The sequence below is a fragment of the Halichoeres trimaculatus genome, unplaced genomic scaffold, assembly GCF_033239565.1.
Source record: "Halichoeres trimaculatus isolate MK-OKI-2021-1 unplaced genomic scaffold, fHalTri1.1 fHalTri1_scaffold_11, whole genome shotgun sequence".
Lineage (NCBI taxonomy): Eukaryota > Metazoa > Chordata > Actinopteri > Labriformes > Labridae > Halichoeres > Halichoeres trimaculatus.
In genome coordinates, this window is record NW_027437189.1 from 8,912,643 (window position 1) to 8,935,434 (window position 22,792).

The window sequence follows — 22,792 nt, forward strand, 5'->3', positions numbered from 1 at the left end:
CAACTTCACAGACAAATCTGTCCAAAACTTAACATATATTCTTTGGGTTTTTCTCATTTTATAGAGCTGTAACTCAATTCAACATTAGTTATAAACCTGTGAGGATACACTGAATTTTAAGGGGCTGTCGTCAAGAAAACGTGAGGCAGCTTTTCAAAGGAAGAGAAGCAGAACTTTGTGTTAAAATTACTCCTTTAATGTGTTTCGAGGAAGGAACAGACCTTTAAGAACATCCACAGCTTGTTACACACAACTCCTTCAAATTAAGATAATCACAACACCAATAATGTGCCAACAAATCTGTTTAGAAGAACTGCCCGTGCCAGTCTAGAAAGTTTTTACAAAACACCAAATATTCCCCCCATGACCTTTTCTAGCAAGAAAATCCTTTATGTTTTAAAGCTTTCAGATAAATCATCAAGTTGTGAACATTTCAGTAACAGCTGATTACACTTATAAGAACTGATGTTGCAGCAAGTCAAAGAAAATCCTCAATCTGCAGAGATCTGTAGGCTTTTCATGGTAATAATGTGCTTGATTCATGAATCCCTGGATACAAACTACTCCACACTTTTAATTTAGCCCAATGACGAGTATTGATTCGTAGAAATATCACTGTGTCTAACAACAATTTATTCTAACTTTAATTCAAGACAACTCATTACCCACAAATCAATACCACTGGTTGTGAAGGCCACAGAGCCACAGGAATGAGTTTGATTAAATATTCATGACACTGATCAAAAACCTGGTCCTGATGGCTGACACATTTTGTCCATTTGAAGTCATAAAAAAAGAAAACATCACTATAAAAAATACAAAGCAGAGAATGACAGAATACATGGGATGGCCTATGGCTTATTACAGTATGGTCTCTAAAATATAGCATGAAGTTTTAAAGCAAGTTACTTAACACAATTTGAATCTAAATGGAAAGGAGAGTGAACTAGTGAAGCTATAGACATAGGTCCTATGAAGGGATCAAGAGCAGGAATCTTCTGTCAACGTTTTCCTCCATGTTCCCGAGATAGGAGTTGACCTGCAGAGACAAGAGAGGGGGGGTGATTAAGGGGGCGAGGAAAGATTTCTGCCAATGTCAAATTTCATAAAGTTATGGAGATGGAAAAATGCTATCAGAAACTCTCCAAAATTCATCAAGGTACTGAAGACCACGATATGTGTGTGTGTGTGTGTGCACATATATATATATATATATATATATATATATATATATATATATATATATATATATATATATAGTAAATAGACAAAAAAATCTGACAAAATTCCCATAAAATGATAAGATTCTGACTTAAATCTCAGACTTCTGAAAAAAAAATAGAAATTTTAAAATAACAAGAATTACTAAGAAGTCTGAAGGAAAAAAATACCTAGTCACAACAAAAAGAAGTCGGAATTGAAAATGTTCTCTCATAACTCAGAGGACAGATCAGTAAATTTATTTTTTGACTTAAAAATCTGAATTATCAGGGGAAGAATTTAGATTATTTCCCCTCAGAATACTGAGATTTAAATTATCTATCATTCAGGATTCTGATGTGAAAGTCAGAACCCAAAAGTGAGAGTCAGGATTTTTGTTTCTTTCACCAGCCCACCCTCCAAATAAAAATGTTTTTCAATGGCCCCAAACCTTGTCTGCACCAAAGCCCCTTGCCTTCACAGCACATGCTTCACATAGTCAAGGTGGTGGTGTTTATTCATTCTGGATTCCTCACCCTGAAATCTGAGTGGAATTTAAACAAAGCTGAGTGCACAAGTTTCAGACTTCTAGGCTTAACAGCTCCACGTCGAAGGTGAGGGTGGCGTTAGATGGGATGATCCCTGGGTGCCCTTTGATTCCGTAGGCATAGTCTGGTGAGCAAGTCAGCTTCGCCCGCTGACCTACACTCATCTGTGGAGAGCATGAAAAGACACTCAGTACAACACTGAACCGTCAAAGAATATCAGCTGCATGCATAGTGGGTAATGTACAGGTTGTAGAGGATTACAGAGAGACTGTGTTGAATATTTGATTCTGTTTGATCAGAACTCCACAGCAGCCACTGATACAGCTGAAACCACAGGCTGTGATAGACTGTTGTAATCATTTTGTCAAACCAGGAACAGAGTGAAGACAAACTGAAGGTTCTGACAGAAAACTCAACAGAACTTCAGGTGACACATGAGTTATATTCTCTCGAGAACACAGTATGGGATATTGTGGAGTGTATTTACAGATGGAAAACAAGCCACATACAGTGTGACAGTCTGACAGTGACGGGGCAGAAAAATTGGCTGAAAAAGGTTGCTGTGCTGATTCATGCGACCCTGTTCACCTTGTTTCACTGAATCATCAGTGGAAATGTTTGAATTATATAACAACTAATCTAGCTCAATGCTGGCTCAGATTTTCACCAAAACGAACTCATTCTAAGGAGACTGCAGGGTAACCATGGAAGCAGCTTTAACAGGGAGTGTAACAAACTCTGCAACAGTGCTGTAACAAAGTTATGCCATCACTATGCCTATTTTGCATCTCAAAATAGCAAAAAAAATTGGACTCCCAGTGAAAGAGCCCTTTATTGACCTGCCGATGCTCAACAGTCTTACCCCATGCCCTCTCTGTTACAACCTCCGAGGAAGGATCAGAAGTGCACGTCACAGATAAGACATAATGGGGCATTGATATCCTGTCTTTAAGTGGGCATATGTTAGAACCACATAAAATGTTGAATCAATATCCAGTAACCATTTTTCAAGCATGATGGTGAATAGTTAGCAGGTTTACAACTTCTTTTTAATTTACAACCCATTTCAGTTTGAAGGATTTCTCTGCTTTTTTCAGCTCTTGATTGTTGACACATCAACTAAACTTGACTTCTTTATGTGCATGAACATGGTAATAGCCATGGCCTCTTCACACAGACTGCATGAGTAGCCTGATTTTCACAAGTTGACTAAAATAGTGAAGTCCCTGTATTACAATTTAAGCATTCCTTTGGTTATTTGTGGCAGAAAGGTTGATAAAATAAAATTGGTACTGCCTGCCAGATCCCTGCTTCTAGGTTTCCTGTCAGTCTTTAGCAGCAAAGCTGGACTGACAGTGCTGTAATTTTAGTGACTCCCTTCCTTTATGATGCCAAAATTATGCATTAAAAGCTACAGTCGTAAACAATAAAGTAAATGAGCATTGTTGGAAGTTTGATGTCTGAAAGACTTCTAAACATATGACAAAAAGGGGCAACTCTCATTTAGCATCTAACGTCTTAACCCTGTAAGTTTTTAATACCACATCCCTGGCAACGGTGTGCTATATAGCACTATCAGACAGTTGCTATGCAGTCATGTCCAATCAGAATCAAGTATTTCAGTCGCTCGTGCAATAAAGCGTTAACTGTGTTCAGAAGTAGCACATTCTGTGCAATAAACAAACTCCATACCTGGGCTACTCCTTCTTCCCATCCACGAATGACCTCTTGTTTACCAATCTTGAATTTAAAGGGCCTCCCTCGTTGCCTCGACGAGTCGAATACTTTGCCATCTGCCAGTGTGCCTGTTAACAAATGTACAAAACAAACGAGCTGCAGTTTAAGAGAAGTTTCATTCCTGCACCAAACAACACCAAACGTTAACCAACAGCCAAGAGCTAGGAAGCTAACACTGGCATCACGGGGCCGTTGAGCTAACTCTGCCACCACTAACTCAACAATTATTTCGTCCTCTTCCAAATTATAACACAGGTATTTTTAAACTACCGAGAGAACATTACAAGTAAGTAAGTAACTTCCATAGCGTACTAGCGTCTGCTAACTTAGCATTAACAACAAGCGATCGTTCAAACTGGGCATAGGACGCTAGTTAGCTGCTAGGCTAGCCAGCCATCAGTAGCAACAACTAGCAAACAACCGTCGGCACCATTTTCAGTTTACTACGAGTTTGAATAATTAATTGTGTTTACTTCGCATCAACTTGGCCAATAAAATTAGCATTTTGTGTTAAATCTTTGAGCTCCATGCAGGAGACTTACCGACATAGTGCACCACGACACACTGCCCCTTCTTTGGGAATGTTCGTCCTGTAAAGAGGTAGAAAACAAGGAAAGTGCGTATAATGATGAAATACACACATTGGAAGTAGAGTTGAGGAAAATAAGGTTAGAAATGTAGTTTGTTCCCACCATCGCCCGGAGTTATGGTCTCAATTTCTACTCCCATTTTCTCGCTCTTCTGTATCCTTCCTCTAGACCACCCCACAATGCGAGCGGAAGCAGGAGGCAGGGGCGGCCTGCTGAGGAGCGGGTGGGCTTAGCCGAGGAAAAACACACCAACTCTCAAACAGAGCACCGTTATTCTTATTACTGAAATACACTTGAAGTTTATGTAACTGGGAATAGAAGGGAGGACATTTATAAGATTATGTAGACATTATGAGATAATCAAACAGACATTGTTTACTGAATACAACACAGACTTTCAACTCTGTGAGGACATGGGAGGATCCAGACTCTTTAACAGGGGTGGCCCAACAGGAGTGGCATCAGGTATGTGCACACATGAATAACATTTATTAACCCTTTCTGTCTCATGTATTCATATCTACATTGACTACAAAAAGTAATGCATTCAAAAGTTTTAATACTCTTCATATATGTATATTCAGTGTTTCTTTGTCTTTGATGTCTTTTGAACTTTTAAGCCTCACGTTCAGCAGCTTGTAAGGCAGTTGGTCCTCTATTCCAGAAATGAGTTTTGTAAGCAAAAGACTTTTTGCTGCTACTTTCTTGCCTTTGATACATTATGGCAGTGTTTTTTAAAATAAATAATCTCAGTGCCTTCATTTTCTGAGGGTTCATACTCTGAGCTTCATTACTAATTTTCACTGCTCCCTGTATGCCCCCATTGGCTGGCCTTCATTGCCAACCTATTGACTAAATCACTGGTATTTCCTTTATTTTCAAAACTTATTTTAGATTTCTATCCCCAGAGTGCATCTTGAAACAGGAGAATGAGTTTTAGGTCCTTTGCTACTTTAGCATCAGTTTGTTGATGCTTTGACTGCACTGCAAATACTAAAATCTTATCAAGTGTTTTTGTCTTATTATTAGTCAAAATTGTCTTTTTAGACTTAATATCAGCCACATTCACCCGGCCAGTTTAGAAAAATTTCTTATTTTAAGTCATTTAAAGACAAAAATGAGGTCTGAATTGCTTGTAACAAGTTAAAAATATCTGCCAATGGATCAAGAAAAAAAGTGACTTGTATTAAGACAATATTTTAGTTTTTAGCAAATTTTCTAGCAAATCTTTCTTGTTCCATTGGCAGATTTTTTAACTTGTTACAAGCAATTCAGACCTCATTTTTGTCTTTCAATAACTTGAATCAAGAAGTTTTTCTGGACTGACAAGTTGAATGTGGCTCATATTCAGTATAAAAAGACAAATTTGACTAATAATAAGACATAAACTCTTGATAATATTTCAGTTTTTGCAGTGTGATAACTTTGTGTTGTTAAAATTTGTTGCTCCTCTTCTTGGCCAGGACTTCTTGTAAATATGATTTTTAACCTCAACAGGGTTTAGATAGAATACCTATTCACCTATTTACTATTAAAAAAGTAACTTAACAAAGCAACACCATTTGGACCCTCTTTGTTCATGGGGGTATTATACTCATTTTAAGGATTATTATTGTCTCTCTGATTGTTTGTCTCTGTCCCAGTTGTCCATCTTTTTGCTAAGCGCTCATATTTCCAAGAAGTTTTAATTTGTTATTTGGTGTAAAATACGTAAATTAATTAATTACATAGAAAGAAAACTGAAAGCTCTGTTACCAAATACAGGCTCTTGCTGGATTAGCAAACTAGAGGCTTGGGGTCACATGACTCATGGTTTTACCAACATCTCAATTAGATAACGTGTTGAGTGGTTGAAATAAAAAAAAAATTAATAGTAACTTATTCATTTATAAAACAAATGATGGACTGGTATCTGTATTGCTAGCACATATTGATAACTACAAGTCCAATGGCTCCCTTTCAGAGTAACAATGAGCAAATCCTGTCGGAATAACAACACACTGAAAAAAAAGGCACATGGCTTTTTTCTTTCCATCACAAAATAAAGAAAAAGTTTTAGCAATACAATGCAGATTGTAACAAGTTGAAAAAAAAGATTCAATGTAAAAAGTCTTTTTAACACACTACGACAAACGGCACCATTGACGACCCTTTTCTTAAACATGTACTTTTTTTTCATTCAATTGTCCAACTAAGACCTTCAGTAATTGATTAAATGGGTCACTTGAGGGCATCATAACACTGATAACATTCACATCTCACCGTTTAATGTTGTGAAGGATTTTGTAAACAGTAAAACAAATGAAAAATAAAAGATATACATACATTAAAAAACTGAAATTTATGAGTCAGACATTGTGGCTTTATAGGTAGGAATGTTGTGCTGCCTTTCAAACCTCACAGTTAAGATAAGTAGCTAACTTCTTGTAAAACCACAGCTCATTATTTCTGCACTTCAGTTCACTAAACAAATTCGTACAATTTGTGAACTTCAGATGTCCAGTTAAACTTGACTTTGTCTCACTGAGCACAGCAGAGCGGAGTTTGCTGTTTGTCCATCCTCTGCCTTTATGCTTGGCTAACCAGCTGCTCGCTGCAGGTTCATATTTAGCACACAGACATGAGGGCTCCCTGCAGTAGTAAAAAAAACCCTCCCAAAATGTCAAACTCTTGCTCTGAGGTGTCCGTCTAAACCCAAGTCACTTTGGATCTCACATTTGATCTGCTTGAAGATGACCCAGAACGGTTCCAGGAGGAATTTCCAAGCAGTCTTTCCTCTCCTGAGTGCTGGCCCAGGCCGAGTCTGTGACACTGAGGATTTTCATCTGACTGGACAACAGCTGCAGGCCTGCTGTACTTTGCAGAGGGGCTCTTTGATACATCTGAATGGACAGATGACTTGACTGAGCATTTCTTATTGTGACTGAAGTTGCACTGCGAGGTATTCGACTGCTGCTGCAGGATTTTCGGCTGCTCTGTGTTTTCTCTGGAGTCTGATGGAGACACTGTGGCTTCTGGCCTGAGCGAAGAAGTAAAATAAAGATCACTGTAACTTAAATGCCAGAGAATCAAACATATATATACTTGTTAAAGCCTATATATGCTGTAGGTAAAATGTGCGTTGTTAATTGCAAATAAGAAGCTTGCTTTATGGAGCAGATTTAATGAAAAGAGTCCCTGAAAATAATATCCCAAGACCATTTATCATTTTATCATTACAGGAGGACATTATTTAAAGTTTTCACTTTCTTACTAATCTTGAAAAAGAGCCAGGTTCATCCTTTCAACCTGCGTCTGATCTTTATCCCAAGGCAAGCTATCTTGCTCCTTGTGTGGCTTTAGTTTGCAATAAAGAGGTGAGAAAGGATAAAAAGTTAAAAGCAGCTTTAAAGACGACATGTCTGCTTCATCTCTTGCGAGGATAATTCACCACTTACTCAGCTGTGCTCGGCGGCTCCTGAGGCTGCAAACTTTGCTTCTCCTTGATTGGGTAGAACCAAAAAAAGACCATTCCTATCAGCAGAAGTATGATGGCAACTGGAGAGAACAGCACGATCAGAGCTGTCACCACTTCTTCACCATGGATACATGCACCCGCTCTGTACCCCACGAACCTGCGCACAGAGAGGGAACATAAACTGACAGACCTACAAATGGGAACGCAGACCTTGTGAAATGAGCGAACACGATGGCATACTGTAATGTTATGGTTGAGATCCCAGCAGCCAGGCCTCCTGCCAGCTTACTGCAGAAGGCGTAACAGGAGAAAAACAGAGGCTCCAGGTCCTTGCAGGACGGATGTTTCACTGCAAAGTCGTCAACCACATCTGGAAGCATCGACCTGTGGCAAATGTTGACATAGCTGACGAGTCACATATCAAAACCGCATGTCACTTCAGGCAAGCAGACACGAACAGTCAACAAATCAGATCAGTGCTACAATATTCAGGTGGAGGCAAAGTGAATGATTCATGTGCACCACATTCAGCTCTGATCCTGATTAGATCTGACAGGGGCCTTCGAGAGGACAAGGGACTACGTGTCCTTGCTGAGAACTGACTCACCAGGGTAGCAGGAATATGGTCCCCACGCTGAATCCCATCAGAACGCACATAATCATGAAAACTGGCAGGTTACTGGGAACACAGGCGATAATAGTCACCGCTGGGATAAAGAGCTGAGGGAGGCAGAATGAGAGACTCAAGGTATGGAAAACAATCTTAACACCCACATTACTGTACCAGGATTTCTTACCGACAGTCCGATGAAAACTGTGACTTTTTTTCCTAATCTCAGGAGAACAATTTGCCAAAGAGGAACTGCTATGGAGGCAGACGCCTGTGAAAACATTGAGACCGTTTCATTTGAAATTCAGAAAGTGTGCTGAAAAATTTATTAGCCGACTTTAGCACGAGAGCTGAAAACATCCCAGCATGCACTTAAAAACTCAATTTTCCATACCATAAGTATTTAATTTCCTTCATTTAAGATAAAAATGGCATTTTCTCATCTCTTTTTATTCATCATCTGTCTTTTGAAAAGCTTACGTCGTGAAAGAATATCTCTAACATGACTCATAACCATTATATTAAAAGTAGAGGCCCTTTTTAAGCATTTGGGAAATGATACATCTTCAAACATCTCTATCAACTGTTTGTAGTTGGTTGTATCTTACCAGTAAAGCCAGTAGGAGGTGCTGGAACTGGGCCCCCAGCCCAGCTGCATGACTGCAAAAAAGTGCAAAATTACCCAAGGACATCTGAGAGTTGGGAGAAAAAGCAGAAATAAAATATTTTGAAAATTATACGGTGCACTTAAAAACTCAAAGTAAACAAACAAAAAAATAGAATTCAATATATGGAAACCTATCACAGACATGAAAAGATGACTGACAGAAACACTTTCACAGCCAAAGAGATTTTCACACCTTTGCTTTGGTGTTTCTGTTCAACACAGGACAAACAACAGAACTTCAGGTGTCCACAAAAAGACTATTTTTAGCTCAGCTTTACCTGAAATGCAAGTGCACAGAACATAAAGCCCAGGACGAGTCTCTGGTACGGGATGTGAAAGATCAGCAGCTTCAGTGAGGTCAGATAGAAGGGTCGCACTTTATCATCGGCACTTTCATGTGCTGAAAATAAAACCAAAATGAGACATCAAAGAAGTGCAGAGATGATACCCACTAAAAACCATCGATATCAAGAGGTCATCAACAAGCTTATCTAAATTTATAACAGAGAGCACTTCTAACTTTCTTACCACGCTGCTCCTTCACCCCTAGGAAGAGAACCAGACTGCTCAGGTAAAACAAAGCACCCATGATCAGGGCTGAGGTTAAGAAAGCTTTTTCCTGATGTGAGAAGGACATAAAACATAAAAAACAAACAGAAATGGTTTAATATTTCATTAAAACACAGTACTTACTTTATGTGTAAGAAAACAGATATAAAAAATCTTAAATCTGACCATTAAAGCCCAGGTTAGTAGAGGCTCTGTAAGCTTGATAAAATCAGTTACGACAAAGTTAAGCTAGCTGTTTTACTGGGCTTGTTCAGTATCAACTTTCACATAAATAACTCTTTGTTATTTTATCTACTATTTTTTGTCAAATAATCATTACTTAAATATTTTTTCTAGCTAAAAGTGAGGAAAGAAATGCTTCCACTCTGACTGCTGAAGATAAGCTTGCTCCTTTGCTAATCTAGCTAGCCAGACTTAGTAAAGTCATGCAGCAAAGTGAATACAGTGTTAGATTAAAAAAACAAACACTTTTTGGGTACCTGAATGTAAAAATAGCTACTTAGAGAGCTAGTATTTCCCTCTAGTGTCTTGCAAGGCTATGCTAACAATCAGCCACTTCTAGCTGCTTTCTTTTCTTCTCTATCTAGCTAAACATAGCTAGCTAGGTAGGGAGTGTGACTGTTCCCACAGCACTGTGTTCTTAAAAATGTATTTTCAAATTTAGGCCCTATGATCCCACATTTACCTTTTCATAGATTTGTATCATATTTTGTCCTCTTTTCTCCCACTTTGGTAGCTAGTTACACCCAACCTATTATCCAATAGCAATGGACTTCAGATGGATTGTAGATTTTGGCTTATTCTGGTGCGCCCATTTCTTTGTTTATTGCAAACATTCAGTGTAACTCGGTATCGGTGAGTACTCCTTCTTGAGTACTCACAGATACCGAGTACCGATACTACTAGTACTTTTGAAACATAGAATTTCAATTAACAGTGACAGATCATCTTGATCTAAGACAGCACAGTCACTCTGCCATTAGTCCAAATAAAACACAAACAACTCTCTGAGTTTTGAACTTTTATAAAAAGTGCACAATTAAAACTAACAACAGTCAGAGTTTAGTTATTATTCAAAGTAAACTAAAGTGCAAAAAAAAGTTTAACTGTTCACTCTTCCTGGTTCATTCATATTGTCTGAAAAGGAACTGGCGTACATTTGCCGTGGTGTTAAACTGCAGCAATAAGCAGCATCTAGTGGCGAGGAGAACTTGCTCGACGTAAGATTTTTTTTGCCTAAAGTATCTGCTGCTAGTATCTGCAGCCTTCACAGGTACCGATACCTTGAAAAAAGGCTGGTATCGGCCCGGTACCAATACCTGGTACCAGTATCTGGCCATCCCTAACATAAACTATAGTTTGCAGTGCATCAGTACCTCTGGGAAGCTGGGCTGGCATAGAGGGGCTGCTCCTGGGATGCTTGGAGTCACTTTCCAGCCCTCTGGATGCAGGAACACAAAACTAAATTTTGAAAATGTCCTCTAACATAGGGCTGTGGGAACATAGGGCCTAATTTTCAGTGTAAGAAATGTTCTTACAAAAGTTGGGTAATAAGGCTGACCCTAGCTAGATTAAGAAAACAGAAAGATCCTTTTACCTACCTTAAATTTGAAACTGACAGCCTGACTATTATTTTGCAGGATTTCCTTTGACCTGAAGTATTTAATCTAAAGGAACTCATGGTTTGTTGACAAAATAAACATTTATATAATTCTGTTAAATCTACTTGTAGTTGTGAAGCATATAAAACCAAACCCAACAGACACACACACACACACACACACACACACACACACACACACACACACACACACACACACACACACACACACACACACACACGTACAACAATGCCTTTGTTGAGCTAAGAACACTAAATTACAGGGTAACTCGATCCCCCTGGGACCGTGTCAGCACAATGCCAAAGAAACGCTTGAAGACTGCTGCAGAAAAATGAGCGCTATGTGAGCCAGAAACCACTCTTATTTAAGGTTTAGGTGATTCAGCTGCAGTAGATACCGTTTCTTTGAGCGATGCAGTTTGTGGAGATGATGTGCTTTGGGGGGTTTCATGCACCAGGTCTAGGCTGTCACAGGCCTCCTGCTTCTCCGTGTTGTACACAGCTACAACTTTACCCTGAATCACAGACGCCAGCAGCATCGCTAACATCTCCACACTCATTCCTGCCATAAGAGCACAGAAAAACAGAGAAGGGGGAGATGAATATGAGCCACAGTAGGCCTGACCTGGGGGTAAGAGATGTGTGGTCTTACTGTAGGCTGTGGCAGAGTCTCTGTCCCTGTGATCTCCCCCGAGGAACATGTTCAGAGCCAGGAAGGGGACGTTGTAGCACTGATGACAGAAAATGACGCCAAGTGGCACGAGTGGTGTGAAACTCAGTAACCATGGTGACACAGTTTGGAGCGAAATGACAGCGCTAATAAGGAAATGAAGATAGCATGTAACACTGCTATGGCTACATGAGGAAGAGGGAAACCGAGGGAGTGAAATTAGATTCAAGAGAAATAAGTTTTAGAAGAGGTTCTCAAAATCTTGAATCAATAGTTTAAACACATTAATTTAAATATACTGCTATTTGTTTAAAACAGCGTAGTATAGGCCTACCAGAGTGAATGCCAGCAGCTAATTGATGAGATGGTTTAGTCTTTGATTTCCTGTTTTATTTTGTGGATTTATCTTTCTTTTTTTTACTTTCTGTTTTAGTTAAGATGTCTTGTCTAAGATGTTTTGTTTTGTGTTGTTTTCTTTTTTTTTTCATCTGTTGATTTAAATCAAGTCTGATGTGATGCTGCTTTTATTTTGTAGTTCTTGCTCCCTGTGTGTCAGCTTTAGCCCAACTTCTTGCCCTCCCCTTTAAACACACTCATTAGGTTTACCTTCAGTGGGCTTAGTCTTATTTGTGTTCTTTTGTGTTTTCTTTTATAACTTTTTTGGATTTAATTCTTAAATATTTCATTTGGTTTTTGTTTCATCTCTTTTTTTGTTTTGTTGATAAATCTTCAAAAGTGCACACACGGGTCCCATTTCTCCTTTCTTTGCTGCCCTACGAGTCAAACTCATGCTTTAAACACTAAGTTATTTTCAGTTTTTCCCATGTATAAATGCCAAGTTTATGAAGAGGATCTTTGTAAATAATCACTTTAATTTTTTTTCATCTTAAGTATTTCTATATGATTTTAATGGCTGTGTTTTCAAACTTAAGGATCAGGATCACTTATTGATTTTTAATTAATGGTCTCCAGGGATAATTGTATTAACTTGTGTTTTATTTTGATTGAGTACATAAGTAAATATGTGTGTATGTGTAAATATATTATTATTTTTTAGGGTTACTATTTATTTTGCTTTCTTTGATTTCTTCTCGTCTATCTTTGTTTTATTTTAGTGTGATTCAGTTCAAAAACATCTCAAACTCAATGAGTAAATAAATAAATAAATGAATAAAATAATGGAGAGTTTCTTTTCAAGGGGTCTAAACAACAAAACAACACTTCTAAAAAAGACAACATTTCAGAATTTGTGAAATGTTGCATTATGAAATTTGTCTGTCTTTTGACCTTTAGGGCCACCATAGTGTTTTGTAAAGAGTACTCCATGATTACTGATTATTCCCCTGCTGCTGACGACTCAGAGCAACTTTAATTAGGGCACCAGGTACAGTTTTTTGTTTGGTTATATTTTTATACCCCCTCCAGGAGGTCAGGAGAGTAGTCAGAGCAGGTAACAGGGTGCCTCAGGCCTTTACTCTGTTTTTTTTTTCTTTCTAAAAACACTGCAGGCTAAACTGAGTTCAAATGGGTTGTGTTTCTCTCTGGCATGGCAAAGTAACTGTTTAAAGCTGCATAAAGTTAAAGCTAAAGTAGTTAAATCATGTTCTCTGGCTTTCTCCACCAGTACAAGGAGTATTTCTGAGTGCCACTTACACTGACTTACACTTATGAGGGTCTCAAACAGGCAGGCAGCGACGAGGAACCACAGCACACTGAGGGCCTGAGAATTGAAGCCTCGTGGAACAAACCACAGCAGCAGATATGAGAAGACAGCAAACGGAGTGGAAAGAACCAGCCTGTCGTCAAACAGGGATTAATTCAGCACAGAGCCCTCAGGATGAGTTGGCAGCAGATAAACTCAAGAAGAAGATGATGAAGATGAACCAACCAGGGAATGAGTTTGCCGTTTGGGGTCCAGTCACTGCGGCTCACCAGGTATCCCACCAGAGGGTCGGTCACAGCATCCCAGGCCCGACTCACAAACAAAATCATTGAGACATAGGACGCCTCCATCTGGGAAACAATGAGATTCTTATAGTCAAAAATTCTGAAAACATGCAACATTTTTTAGAACCAAGAAGACAAAAAGTCTTACTGGAACAACATCCAGGAGAAATATCTGCAGGGAAACACCAATAGCTACTGTGGTGACTTGATACGGGACCCCACCGGCAGCATAACACAGCTTTGTGGCCAGAGGAATCCCACCTGACACCTGTAGAGATTAGAATATGACCTTTAAAATCACATTTTTTGTCGACAAAGCAGCGCCTCTTATTTCTTTCCTGTTTTTTCCCTAAATGTTTCAGAGCAGTGTCTTTTTGAAGACGACTTTTTGAAGCTTTGACAAACCTTTCTTGAGTGCTTAGACAGAGAAGGAATTTAGATGCAGAAAATTGAAAAAGTGAAGTGCTTTGCCTGACATCCACTCTATGACATGAGTTCAGTACTTGACAGTAATTATATAGACAAACCCACCTACCTAGTTCTTTTAAAATCAGGTATCAGTATAAGTACAGGGAAAAATGAGATGGAAAGTATCAGCATTTCAGACATCAACTGACAAAAAATCCCACTGCCCTTACCTTAACATGAATCAGAGATTTTATTTTAATCAGCTCAAAACTACTTTTTCAAAGCACAACATTGGTTTAAACCCAAAACATTTTTAACTGCAAACTGAGAAATACTAACTAATTTTAACACTTTCCAAACAATACAGCAAAATTTGTCTCTTCAGGCCTCTTTCTTTGTCTTTTCCTTTCTCTTTTTCTCATTCACTTTGAATCTGTTTATATAACTTATGGACCATGTCAGATTACCTTTTATGATTACCTTTCATTAGCATTAGGATTCACAGGTTGATAAAAACATCCGGTGGCGGACTGTATGCTTGATCAAAAGTTGAGGAAGGACATTTTTGTGTGATATTGACTGATTTGAGCTCTACAACTTAATTTAATGTTCTGATAATTGTTGAGCACTATCACTATCTGCACTCTTTACATTTTTGGATAAAAAAGTAGAATGCATGCCACTCCTTAATCTCTTATCGCTTTTTATTTACCTCCCAAAAAATGTTACAAAAATACTCAGAATATCAACTAATGTCTACTTCTGTGTACAGTTTACATAAGATTACAGATGCAAATATATAATTTAATGCACCATGCTGCATCATGTTAAAATATTTTTTGTGCCAGGCTTTAATTTGTGAATAGTATTTGAATCTTTTAAAAACTCTCATTTATTTTTAGGTAGAAAGACTGTATTTTGGGTCATCTTCTCATAAAAATTGCAGGTTTGTCACAGGAACACCTGTTCCTCTAATCTCATGTGATAAGATCTGAAAGAGAAGTACTTGAGCTATGTTTCGGCTAAGAAGTTTTTTTCCTCATACTGTCTTATTTTTAAGATGTCTAATTTAGATGCAGGAGCAGAGGAAAAGAATTTAATTTTGAAACTTACCCTCTGTGATGAGTCACTGCCTGCATGCTGCTTTGTCAGCCGACTCTTCACCGTCTGCAGTCGCTCTGTAAACGTCTTCAGGCAGCTCATCATTCAAAGGTCTGTTAAAAATAATGCCATATGAAGAGTTTCGATCTTCGGCTGCTTGATAGTGAAAACAATGGCTCTCTCTATGCATGCCTTTACGTTCAGGTGGCGCTTGAGAAACATAGGAATCCGGTCTAACAACTCCTCATTGGGTGAAAGTAGAGTGCCCTCACCTGGCCCTCCTGCTTGTGTTTATAGACTGGAAGAAGTGCCTCTGTCACAGAGGTCGTCTCAGCCTGTGATATTGATAACTTTGTTTTTTTTTCTCTTACAAACTCAAATTGATTTTATTACAAGCTTGTTGTTATGACAGACAATAATAAAAAAAGAAAGAGACTGAGATGCAAAAAAGCAAAACCAAGCACTCTCTGAGTGTCTCCTCCTTCATTAATTCAACATTTTAGCATCTTTCTAAGTGATGGTGCTAAAGATTGGGATAAAAAAAAGGCTGCTCTGATAAATTATCCCTTTGAGAGTAGATGGACTGATGTTCTCTGGTTGTGGATAATGATGAACGTGGACCGCTCTGACCTCTTGTGGACCAGCAGGGAAACTTTCCTGCATCAAATAAAACCAGCTGATCCGGTTAGTCCTCTCTCTGAAAAAGACACACTCAGCAAAATGAACAATACTTGGAAACACTATTACGTCAACACTTACATTTAGACTTTTATTTTCTTTAAGATAATTTAGAGTTTTTATTCCTTTGAAGATATTCATCACAACTCTCCAAAATGAACAACCAAACTCCTGATGAGATAATGCATCATTCGTTCTTTAATGGCGTCTTTAAACAGCCTCATAGTGTGAACCTGACTGGGGATGACCCTTCAGCATCCTTATTCCAGAGACACAGATAACCACTCACAAAAAAATGAGGATAACGACTTCCTTGAAATAAAAATCTAAACATCAATAACAGTTTTTTGACTTTCGGTCGTAAAAATAAAAACAATCAACCAAATCTACAAAAAACATAGAAAGCAAATGTAGGTGCATCATGAGGCAGGAAAACTGTCTCCATGACGACTTGATCACATCACAAACTTCTTCACGTTCAGCTTAATCATGCACTCACATCAGTCCACGCGGTGAAATTCTGACAGATGGTTTGAACACTTTTCAAGCTTATTTCAGGTCATTCACAGTCACAAATCTGTGCTCTTATTCGCGTTGTCTTTAGCGTGTCGTAGTCCGTACAGCCATTTAATCACTCTGGCATTTCTCTCAATAACAGAGACACCATACGGAGCACGGGCTGCAGCTTTCCCAGCATCCTCTTCCTCCTCATCGTCTTCCTCCTCTCTGCCTGAGCCTGCGACCTCTGACCCCGGAGCGCTAACGCTGCGGAAACGTGCCAGAGAAACAATGTCAGAGCTAGATCCAGTCAACTCCTGCAGGTCTGCCGGGTCCAGACCGCACAGGTTGAAGAAGCGCTCCAGCTCGGTGCCGGCTCGGGAGAAGCGGTCGCTCATGTCCGATTTAGAGCGGGTTAAAGAGCGACGTTTCCTGGAGCTGGAGGAAGACAGGCGAGTGATGGCGGGAGAGGGAGGAGGGAGAAGAGCTGGGCTAGGGAGAGGGGGAGAAGGGACGGGAGTCCCCTCTGGAGAGGAGACCAGGTTTTCAGGTTTAGAAGGAGCAGCTATGACAGGTTTCAGAGGACTGGTTTTTAATCTGGGGGGGAGAGGACGGAGGTTTGGGGCAGCCAGGCGGAGCGGGGACTGGGGGTGTAAAGGTTGAAGGGGCTGACGGATGAACTGAGGCGGTCTGCAGGGTGTCCTCACAGGTCCAGCCTGAGGCATGACATCCACTCTGCGTACCGTACCCGCAGCTGGACTCTGAGAACCAGGACTCTCTGCTCTTGCAGGACCAGAAGCTTTTAACCTCATTTTAGCAGGACTAGACCAATCAGGACGAGGAGGGGGGCACGGTCTCTCCTTTTTCTGCGGCGTTCCTGCAGGTGTCTGTTGAGGAGAACTTGCTGCACCATCAGGTCTATCTTCTGCTTTCACACTGGGCTGGGGTCCATCGTTCACACCGCTGATCAGGTTGCTCAGATCCTTCAGGTTGAGCTGGACTTCCTCCTGCTTTGCTTTCGTTGGGGTTTGGGTCTTCCTGGTGGGCCTCAGAGCTGTTCCAGGGCTCAGGAGAGGTTTCCGGACTTCAGGAGGCTTCACAGGCTGCTGCTTGGAAAGAGCGACCTGACTCTTCACATATTTTGCCTTGTCCGCTTCCAGACGCTCCACTGCGCTCTGCTTTGGTCTGCCAGCTGCTGGGGGGAACTGCCGGTAGAAGTCTGGACCCACTGGACCCTTTGGGCGCAGGCGTGGGGGTGTTGCAGCTAAAACCGTCCTAGCTTGTTGCCTCAATGGGTGTTTGAGCGCCTCTGAAGGCATTTTATAAAACTACAAGTCCAGCCTGTTCCAGTGCACGTCCTGTTTTTCTTTGGTCACCTGGGAATATAAATCCTGGGCTGTGCCAAACCTGCAGCGTTATCCTGTGTTTCCTGAGTCAGTCCGTCTCATGATGGCTGCATCAAATCCTCCCTTCAGCTTCCTGACATTTGGACTTACTGTTAAAGGCAAGAAGACATTACACCTGTAAGGAAAGAGAAAAAAAAACTAAGATGTTGAACACGAAGACAACAAGAAAAGGTAAAATATTGCATTCTACATAAAGTGACCTCCAAAAGTCAGAGAAATCCTGTTGAAGCTCATATCAAAATGCAACTTCACAGCAGAAATAAACCTGTTTAACTGGTTCTGAAGAGCTTTGCTTTCTGTTCTCATTTCTTAATCATTAACAACTAAACAGATAAGGACTTTCTATGACTATTAAAAACAAAAAGTTATGTATTTTGCAGGTCTGAGACTTAAACACATCAATTAGGATTAATTAATTACAGTTAAAAATGTGTAAAAAAAACAACACATTTTAATGCAGCTTGTTGTTGCACTCCAGACAATACAGAACGTTTCTTAGTGCATTAGTTCCTGGCATACCAATAATTGTGATGCACAAGGTGATACCCCCCCAACAGTAAAAGCGCCCAAGTAATGCCACAGCTAAAGCTACTCTCAGTACGAAATGTTGCTTACCTACACTTAAATTTACAAAACTTCCTTAAAAATTGTCTATAATAAACTGCACCTTACATTTAAAAAGTATATTTGATTAAAATGTACATGAAACATGATGTTGTTTAAGCTTATTAAGTCTTTCAGTGATTAAGTCTGCTACCAAAATCCATCTAAATTAAAAAAAATGTCGCTTCTTGAGTCAAATATTGATTTAAAATCAAAATTTCATTTATCAGTGACAAAACTTCTAATAATTCCTTTCTTTAAAAAAAAAAAAAATCAAGTACCTGGTATTTAGACATAAGAAAACAGATGACTGATACAATCGACAACTTGCCGTATTTTATTGGTTGCCAAACACAGGCTAAGACCTTAACTTAACCTCAGTAGTTTTGTTGTTTTTAAAATATGTTTTGTTGTTTTCGAAATATTATCTGAGTGTCTAAAAGGGGCAGATAATATAAGATTTTACTTCTTTCTGTTCCTTTTCATTCAATTATATGGTTATAAGTTTGTATGAAAATGTTTTATTTCAGATGTATGAAATAAATAAATAAATAAATAAATACTAAAATACTAATACTAGTACTGGCTTAGCCAAAAGCTAGTTAGATAGCGATCACGATTTTTTTTTTTTTTTTTTTGGTTTTACAACTTACCCTCAGAAATACATTGGGTGACGTCATTGAAACGTTTAGAACGTTTTTTGACGTTGGGTGTAAAGGCCGTGTAGAGAACAAACGGCTCTAAATAAAAAATAACAAATTTTGACTTCAGAAAAAGGCAAAAAATAAACAAAAATTGAATTGCCAAAAAAACCAACCCCATAAGAAACTTCACCCCTAACCTGACGCTTTGTCAACGGCAGCCAATGAGTCTCTAGAACCTTCCTCGTCTCGCAAGTTCATTGGAGGCATTCAAACAATTACACGGAGTCATCCATCTCTCCGCAGACAAACACACAATGAAAGTGACACTTCATTTTCAGTCAGCCAGACGGCCTGTGTGAACAGAGGGGCACAAACTAGTGTGTGTGGGTGTGTGTATAAGGGGGTAGTGGGGAAGTGCATTACAACAGCTGTCAACAAGCTATTGTTTGAAGGCGATACTGAGCAGATCACACACTGACAGCTGCTGTGGGAACAACGTCTCCTCAACTTTAAATTAAGCCGTCAGTTACCATTGTTGTGGGGTTTTTTTCAGAGTAAACGTCAATTACACAAAAGTTAGGATCTAGAAACCATCTGAGGTTCTGATATCAAATTGTGAAGGTGTACAAGGTCTTGATAATAAACTTGATAACCAGAAGAGCTCCTCCAGCACGTCTGAACACACTTAAGATACTGTGTGTTTGAACGCTCTGCGTCTGCCGGTCACATTCCCCACATATTTGCCATTCCAGCTCAAGCAAAGTGCTGACAGAGCTGTGGAGACTTTCTGTACCTTCAACGTTGAAAACTCCAAAAACAAGGCCACCAGCTCTGAGATATAGACCCTTATTGGAGCAGCATGCAGACTGGAGTGTTAAACCAAATAGGAATGTGAAGAGGAGGGCCACAAACCAAAATAGAGCCTCTAATTTGGTGTTTCTGAGTCAAGTACCCACATGTCCTGACTTATAGAGTTAATGACAAACATGGAGGAGCAGAAGGAAGAAGAAGAAAGAGAAACAAAAGAAGCAGGTAAATAACAGAAAGTCCCGCATGCACCCAAGGCCTAGTCATCAGTCCTGCCCTGACAAGCCCGGGCCTGTTTGGATAAAGGTGTAGGTTTAATGTTAACACACTTCTGTCTTAATGTCTGAACTTCTACAAGAAAACCCACCTTGAATGTTCTTAAATCTCCAGAGTCGGTCCCAGTTTCAGTTTTTAAGACAACAAATCCTCCGTGTTGTCCTTGTAGAGGAGAGTGTATCCAAATGTGAAGACAAACCTGTTTGACAACTCATGTGTGCTCCTCTTGACCCCGCCCACCTCCTCCTGATTGGTCCAATCCCAATTCCTCGCGCACAAGGATGTTAACTGACTTTTTGTAAATCACGTGATCACCTGATTGTCTCATGCTATTGCTAACAGTTGAAAGGTGTGTGCTGGTGTTGTAAATCTTCAACACTTCATGCTGACACACTTTGAGCTGTTCAAAGGTCGTTATTGAGTGTATGTTGAGTTCAAAATAAAACACACAAGCAAGACAAACAATTAAGACACATTTAATAAAACAATAAAACTGCCACATAATCAAAAGGAACAGAAGCAGTCAGCATTTATTCCTTTAACCTAGAATGAAAACGAGAAGCACCCTCCACCAAATATATAAAAATAAATGATCTTTAAGTTTTTTTGTTCTTTTTTAAAACATTAAATGTATACAAATTTTAGAGTTTCTGTTCACTTTTCTACAAACACTTTTTTTGATTTTCAAAGTATAAAACTACCACAGTTTGCTAAAACCATATGCCAACATATGCTATATTTGGCCATAACTGTAATGTATTACAGTTATATATAAATTGCACATAAGAGCACAGAAATGTGGTAACAGTAGAGTTTTGAATAAGATAATGTTCTTTAAACAAACCGTGACAGAGGAATGTTCCAGGTCATATTTGCTGCTCCAAGTTTGCATAATGTAAATCCTGTTTGATGGTTAAAAGAACAGTAAGGGTACAGTGCAGTTTGTATTCACACTCACTTATACAATAATCACTCCACATTCATCACGACCCATAAAGTTTTTTGTACACTGAGGCTTTTCAGTGAAGCAGGAACTCCTCTCAGGTTTATTGTGCTTCCCTTTGCTGAGCAGTGTGTGGTTCACGTTTGAGAGTCTGCACGCGCATGCCTCGTTCACAACATCATAAAACTGATAAACAGCCAGAGCACCAGAGTAATGAGGGCCATTAGCTCCTCCTGTGCACCATAATTTAGAAAACAACACGATGTGTATCGAAGCTTGTGTCGGGGTTAAGAGATAGCACAGTTTTTATCTTTGTCCTTTGCACCCAGACTGTGAGCTCGCCTCCTCCGGAAGCTTCCTCTCAGACTTGAGTCTCTCTGCACCTCCTTCTCCTGTCCCCTCTCTCTTTCCCTGCCCTCCTCTGGAAGCTGCTTTCGGAGCTGGGGCGGCAGAGGTATCGGCTGTCCCAGGAAGAATCCTTCTTCCTCTGAGTCTGAGGATGAGGAGCACGTGGAGCAGGCGTCTCCATGTTTGTGATGGCCCGGTTGGAGGGTCAGAGAGGCGGGGCTTCGGTTGTCTCTGTCCCTCTCACCTCTCCAGTCCAGCGTCTCAAGCCGGGGTCGGTCAGGACGGGGGCGTCTGGAGCGTCTCTCTGTTCCAGGGTGGAGGGCTGGGTCGGAGGGGACACGGGATCGGTTCCAACCTCGCCTCAGACTCCGCTGGTGATAAGAGGAGCCATCTGTTTGGAAATCATCACATAAGAATATATTACTTAATTCCCCTAAACATACACGTCACTTTCCTTCACCATGATCAGATAAACATTTAGCTTACATCCTCATTAAGTGATAAAAGGGGGATGCAGGTGTTTTAGAAACATCAGTGAATGTGTCTCTGTAAAAGGTTCAGACAGATCTGATGTTTGCTCCTCGCTTTGGTTTTTTTATTTGTTCACAAACATCTTTAATCTTATCCACACACACATCCCTGCACCTCTCCTCTCTTGATAAACACAGCAGCCTGTCCCGCCTGCCTCTTGTCGTTCCTGTCTGACTTAATGTTTCTGCTTTATAGTAGCAGCATGTTTTATTAGTTGCATTCACATTTTAGCAAAACGTGAGAAAACTTCTTAAAATTTCAACATGTGAAAATATATAAGAAATTTCCCACAGACCGCAACAAGACTTTTTCCCCACCAGATCTTGAGCAAACTTTTCCCAAGAAGTCAGGGTGGGCTAGACTGTAAATATTTGAGAAAAATCAGCGCAAGAAAGGACTGAGCAAGCTGTGCAAGGCCAGAGGAGCAATGAATAACCTATCCTATCTCACCTCTCCTAAAATCAGTCACTACATGTGGTCAAACATACTTATGCTATCATTACAGACTTATGAAGTCAAACCTCATTTTCTGATACCAGATAAGTGGTCAGTTTTCTGCAGAGTTATGAGCTGAGAAAATATTAGCAAACTCTTCTTCTTTTCAAGGAAAATGTTCTCTATTAAGGGTTGGTATTGGGGAAATATGTCTGGATTTTTCTATGGCAGGATCAGGATCCTACGGTGAAGTATTGTATTCACTTGGAAAAAAATAAAAAAAATCCTCTTGTTTTTACCACATAACTATCTCAGAACACAATTTTTTTTTTTTTTTCCAGTTTTTATGAGATATCTGATAAAAACAAAAAATATTCTTTTTTTGATTTTCCTGCTTTTTTTCTTAAACACAGGATTTCTCAATGGCACTTCATTGCATGCATGACTAACTGCATGGTTTTGTCTCTATTTAGAGGTGCAGGGTAGATACAGGTAAG

At 39.6% G+C, this 22,792-nt stretch overlaps 4 protein-coding genes across 5 annotated transcripts in view; all 4 read right to left on the reverse strand.

The window, feature by feature from the left end:
* Nucleotides 1-160: 160 nt before the first annotated feature.
* Nucleotides 161-4,334, reverse strand: fkbp1aa (FKBP prolyl isomerase 1Aa). The gene is made up of 5 exons (XM_074682542.1): nucleotides 4,178-4,334; nucleotides 4,028-4,075; nucleotides 3,441-3,553; nucleotides 1,737-1,912; nucleotides 161-1,039 (listed from the first exon to the last, which is right to left on the reverse strand). The coding sequence occupies exons 1-4, from the start codon at nucleotides 4,212-4,214 to the stop codon at nucleotides 1,781-1,783; spliced, it is 330 nt and encodes a 109-aa protein (XP_074538643.1). The 5' UTR covers nucleotides 4,215-4,334; the 3' UTR covers nucleotides 161-1,039; nucleotides 1,737-1,780.
* A 1,652-nt stretch (nucleotides 4,335-5,986) lies between these two features.
* On the reverse strand, nucleotides 5,987-15,228 carry mfsd2al2 (major facilitator superfamily domain containing 2a-like 2). Its single transcript, XM_074681809.1, has 14 exons — nucleotides 15,139-15,228; nucleotides 13,766-13,885; nucleotides 13,559-13,683; nucleotides 13,334-13,466; nucleotides 11,653-11,731; nucleotides 11,399-11,562; nucleotides 9,338-9,428; nucleotides 9,088-9,209; nucleotides 8,751-8,834; nucleotides 8,330-8,413; nucleotides 8,140-8,252; nucleotides 7,773-7,916; nucleotides 7,513-7,689; nucleotides 5,987-7,094 (listed from the first exon to the last, which is right to left on the reverse strand). Exons 1-14 carry the CDS (start codon nucleotides 15,226-15,228, stop codon nucleotides 6,764-6,766), a joined length of 1,857 nt encoding a protein of 618 aa, XP_074537910.1. The 3' UTR covers nucleotides 5,987-6,763.
* A 740-nt stretch (nucleotides 15,229-15,968) lies between these two features.
* fam110a (family with sequence similarity 110 member A) lies at nucleotides 15,969-20,283 on the reverse strand. Its single transcript, XM_074681786.1, has 2 exons — nucleotides 20,130-20,283; nucleotides 15,969-17,823 (listed from the first exon to the last, which is right to left on the reverse strand). The coding sequence occupies exon 2, from the start codon at nucleotides 17,619-17,621 to the stop codon at nucleotides 16,374-16,376; it is 1,248 nt and encodes a 415-aa protein (XP_074537887.1). The 5' UTR covers nucleotides 17,622-17,823; nucleotides 20,130-20,283; the 3' UTR covers nucleotides 15,969-16,373.
* A 259-nt stretch (nucleotides 20,284-20,542) lies between these two features.
* The window catches only part of prickle3 (prickle homolog 3), a 35,734-nt gene continuing 33,484 nt past the window's right edge, over nucleotides 20,543-22,792 (reverse strand). For both annotated transcript variants that reach the window (XM_074681814.1, XM_074681815.1), the window contains one exon: nucleotides 20,543-21,720. In XM_074681814.1, the coding sequence (XP_074537915.1) occupies nucleotides 21,269-21,720 (452 nt within the window). In that variant the 3' untranslated portion in view covers nucleotides 20,543-21,268. The remainder of the gene's footprint in view (nucleotides 21,721-22,792) is intronic.

Excerpts from the sequence above, each read along its gene's own strand:
- fkbp1aa (XM_074682542.1), bottom strand. The coding sequence starts at position 4,214 with ATGGGAGTAGAAATTGAGACCATAACTCCGGGCGATG. Across the intron at positions 4,076-4,177 it reads GACCATAACTCCGGGCGATG|GACGAACATTCCCAAAGAAG; the intron begins GTGGGAACAAAC and ends ACCTCTTTACAG. Across the intron at positions 3,554-4,027 it reads TGTCGTGGTGCACTATGTCG|GCACACTGGCAGATGGCAAA; the intron begins GTAAGTCTCCTG and ends ATTTGTTAACAG.
- mfsd2al2 (XM_074681809.1), bottom strand. The coding sequence starts at position 15,228 with ATGAGCTGCCTGAAGACGTTTACAGAGCGACTGCAGACGGTGAAGAGT. Across the intron at positions 13,467-13,558 it reads AACGGCAAACTCATTCCCTG|GCTGGTTCTTTCCACTCCGT; the intron begins GTTGGTTCATCT and ends GTTTGACGACAG. Across the intron at positions 8,835-9,087 it reads TCTGTGCACTTGCATTTCAG|ATGTCCTTGGGTAATTTTGC; the intron begins GTAAAGCTGAGC and ends CCCAACTCTCAG.
- fam110a (XM_074681786.1), bottom strand. The coding sequence starts at position 17,621 with ATGCCTTCAGAGGCGCTCAAACACCCATTGAGGCAACAAGCTAGGACG.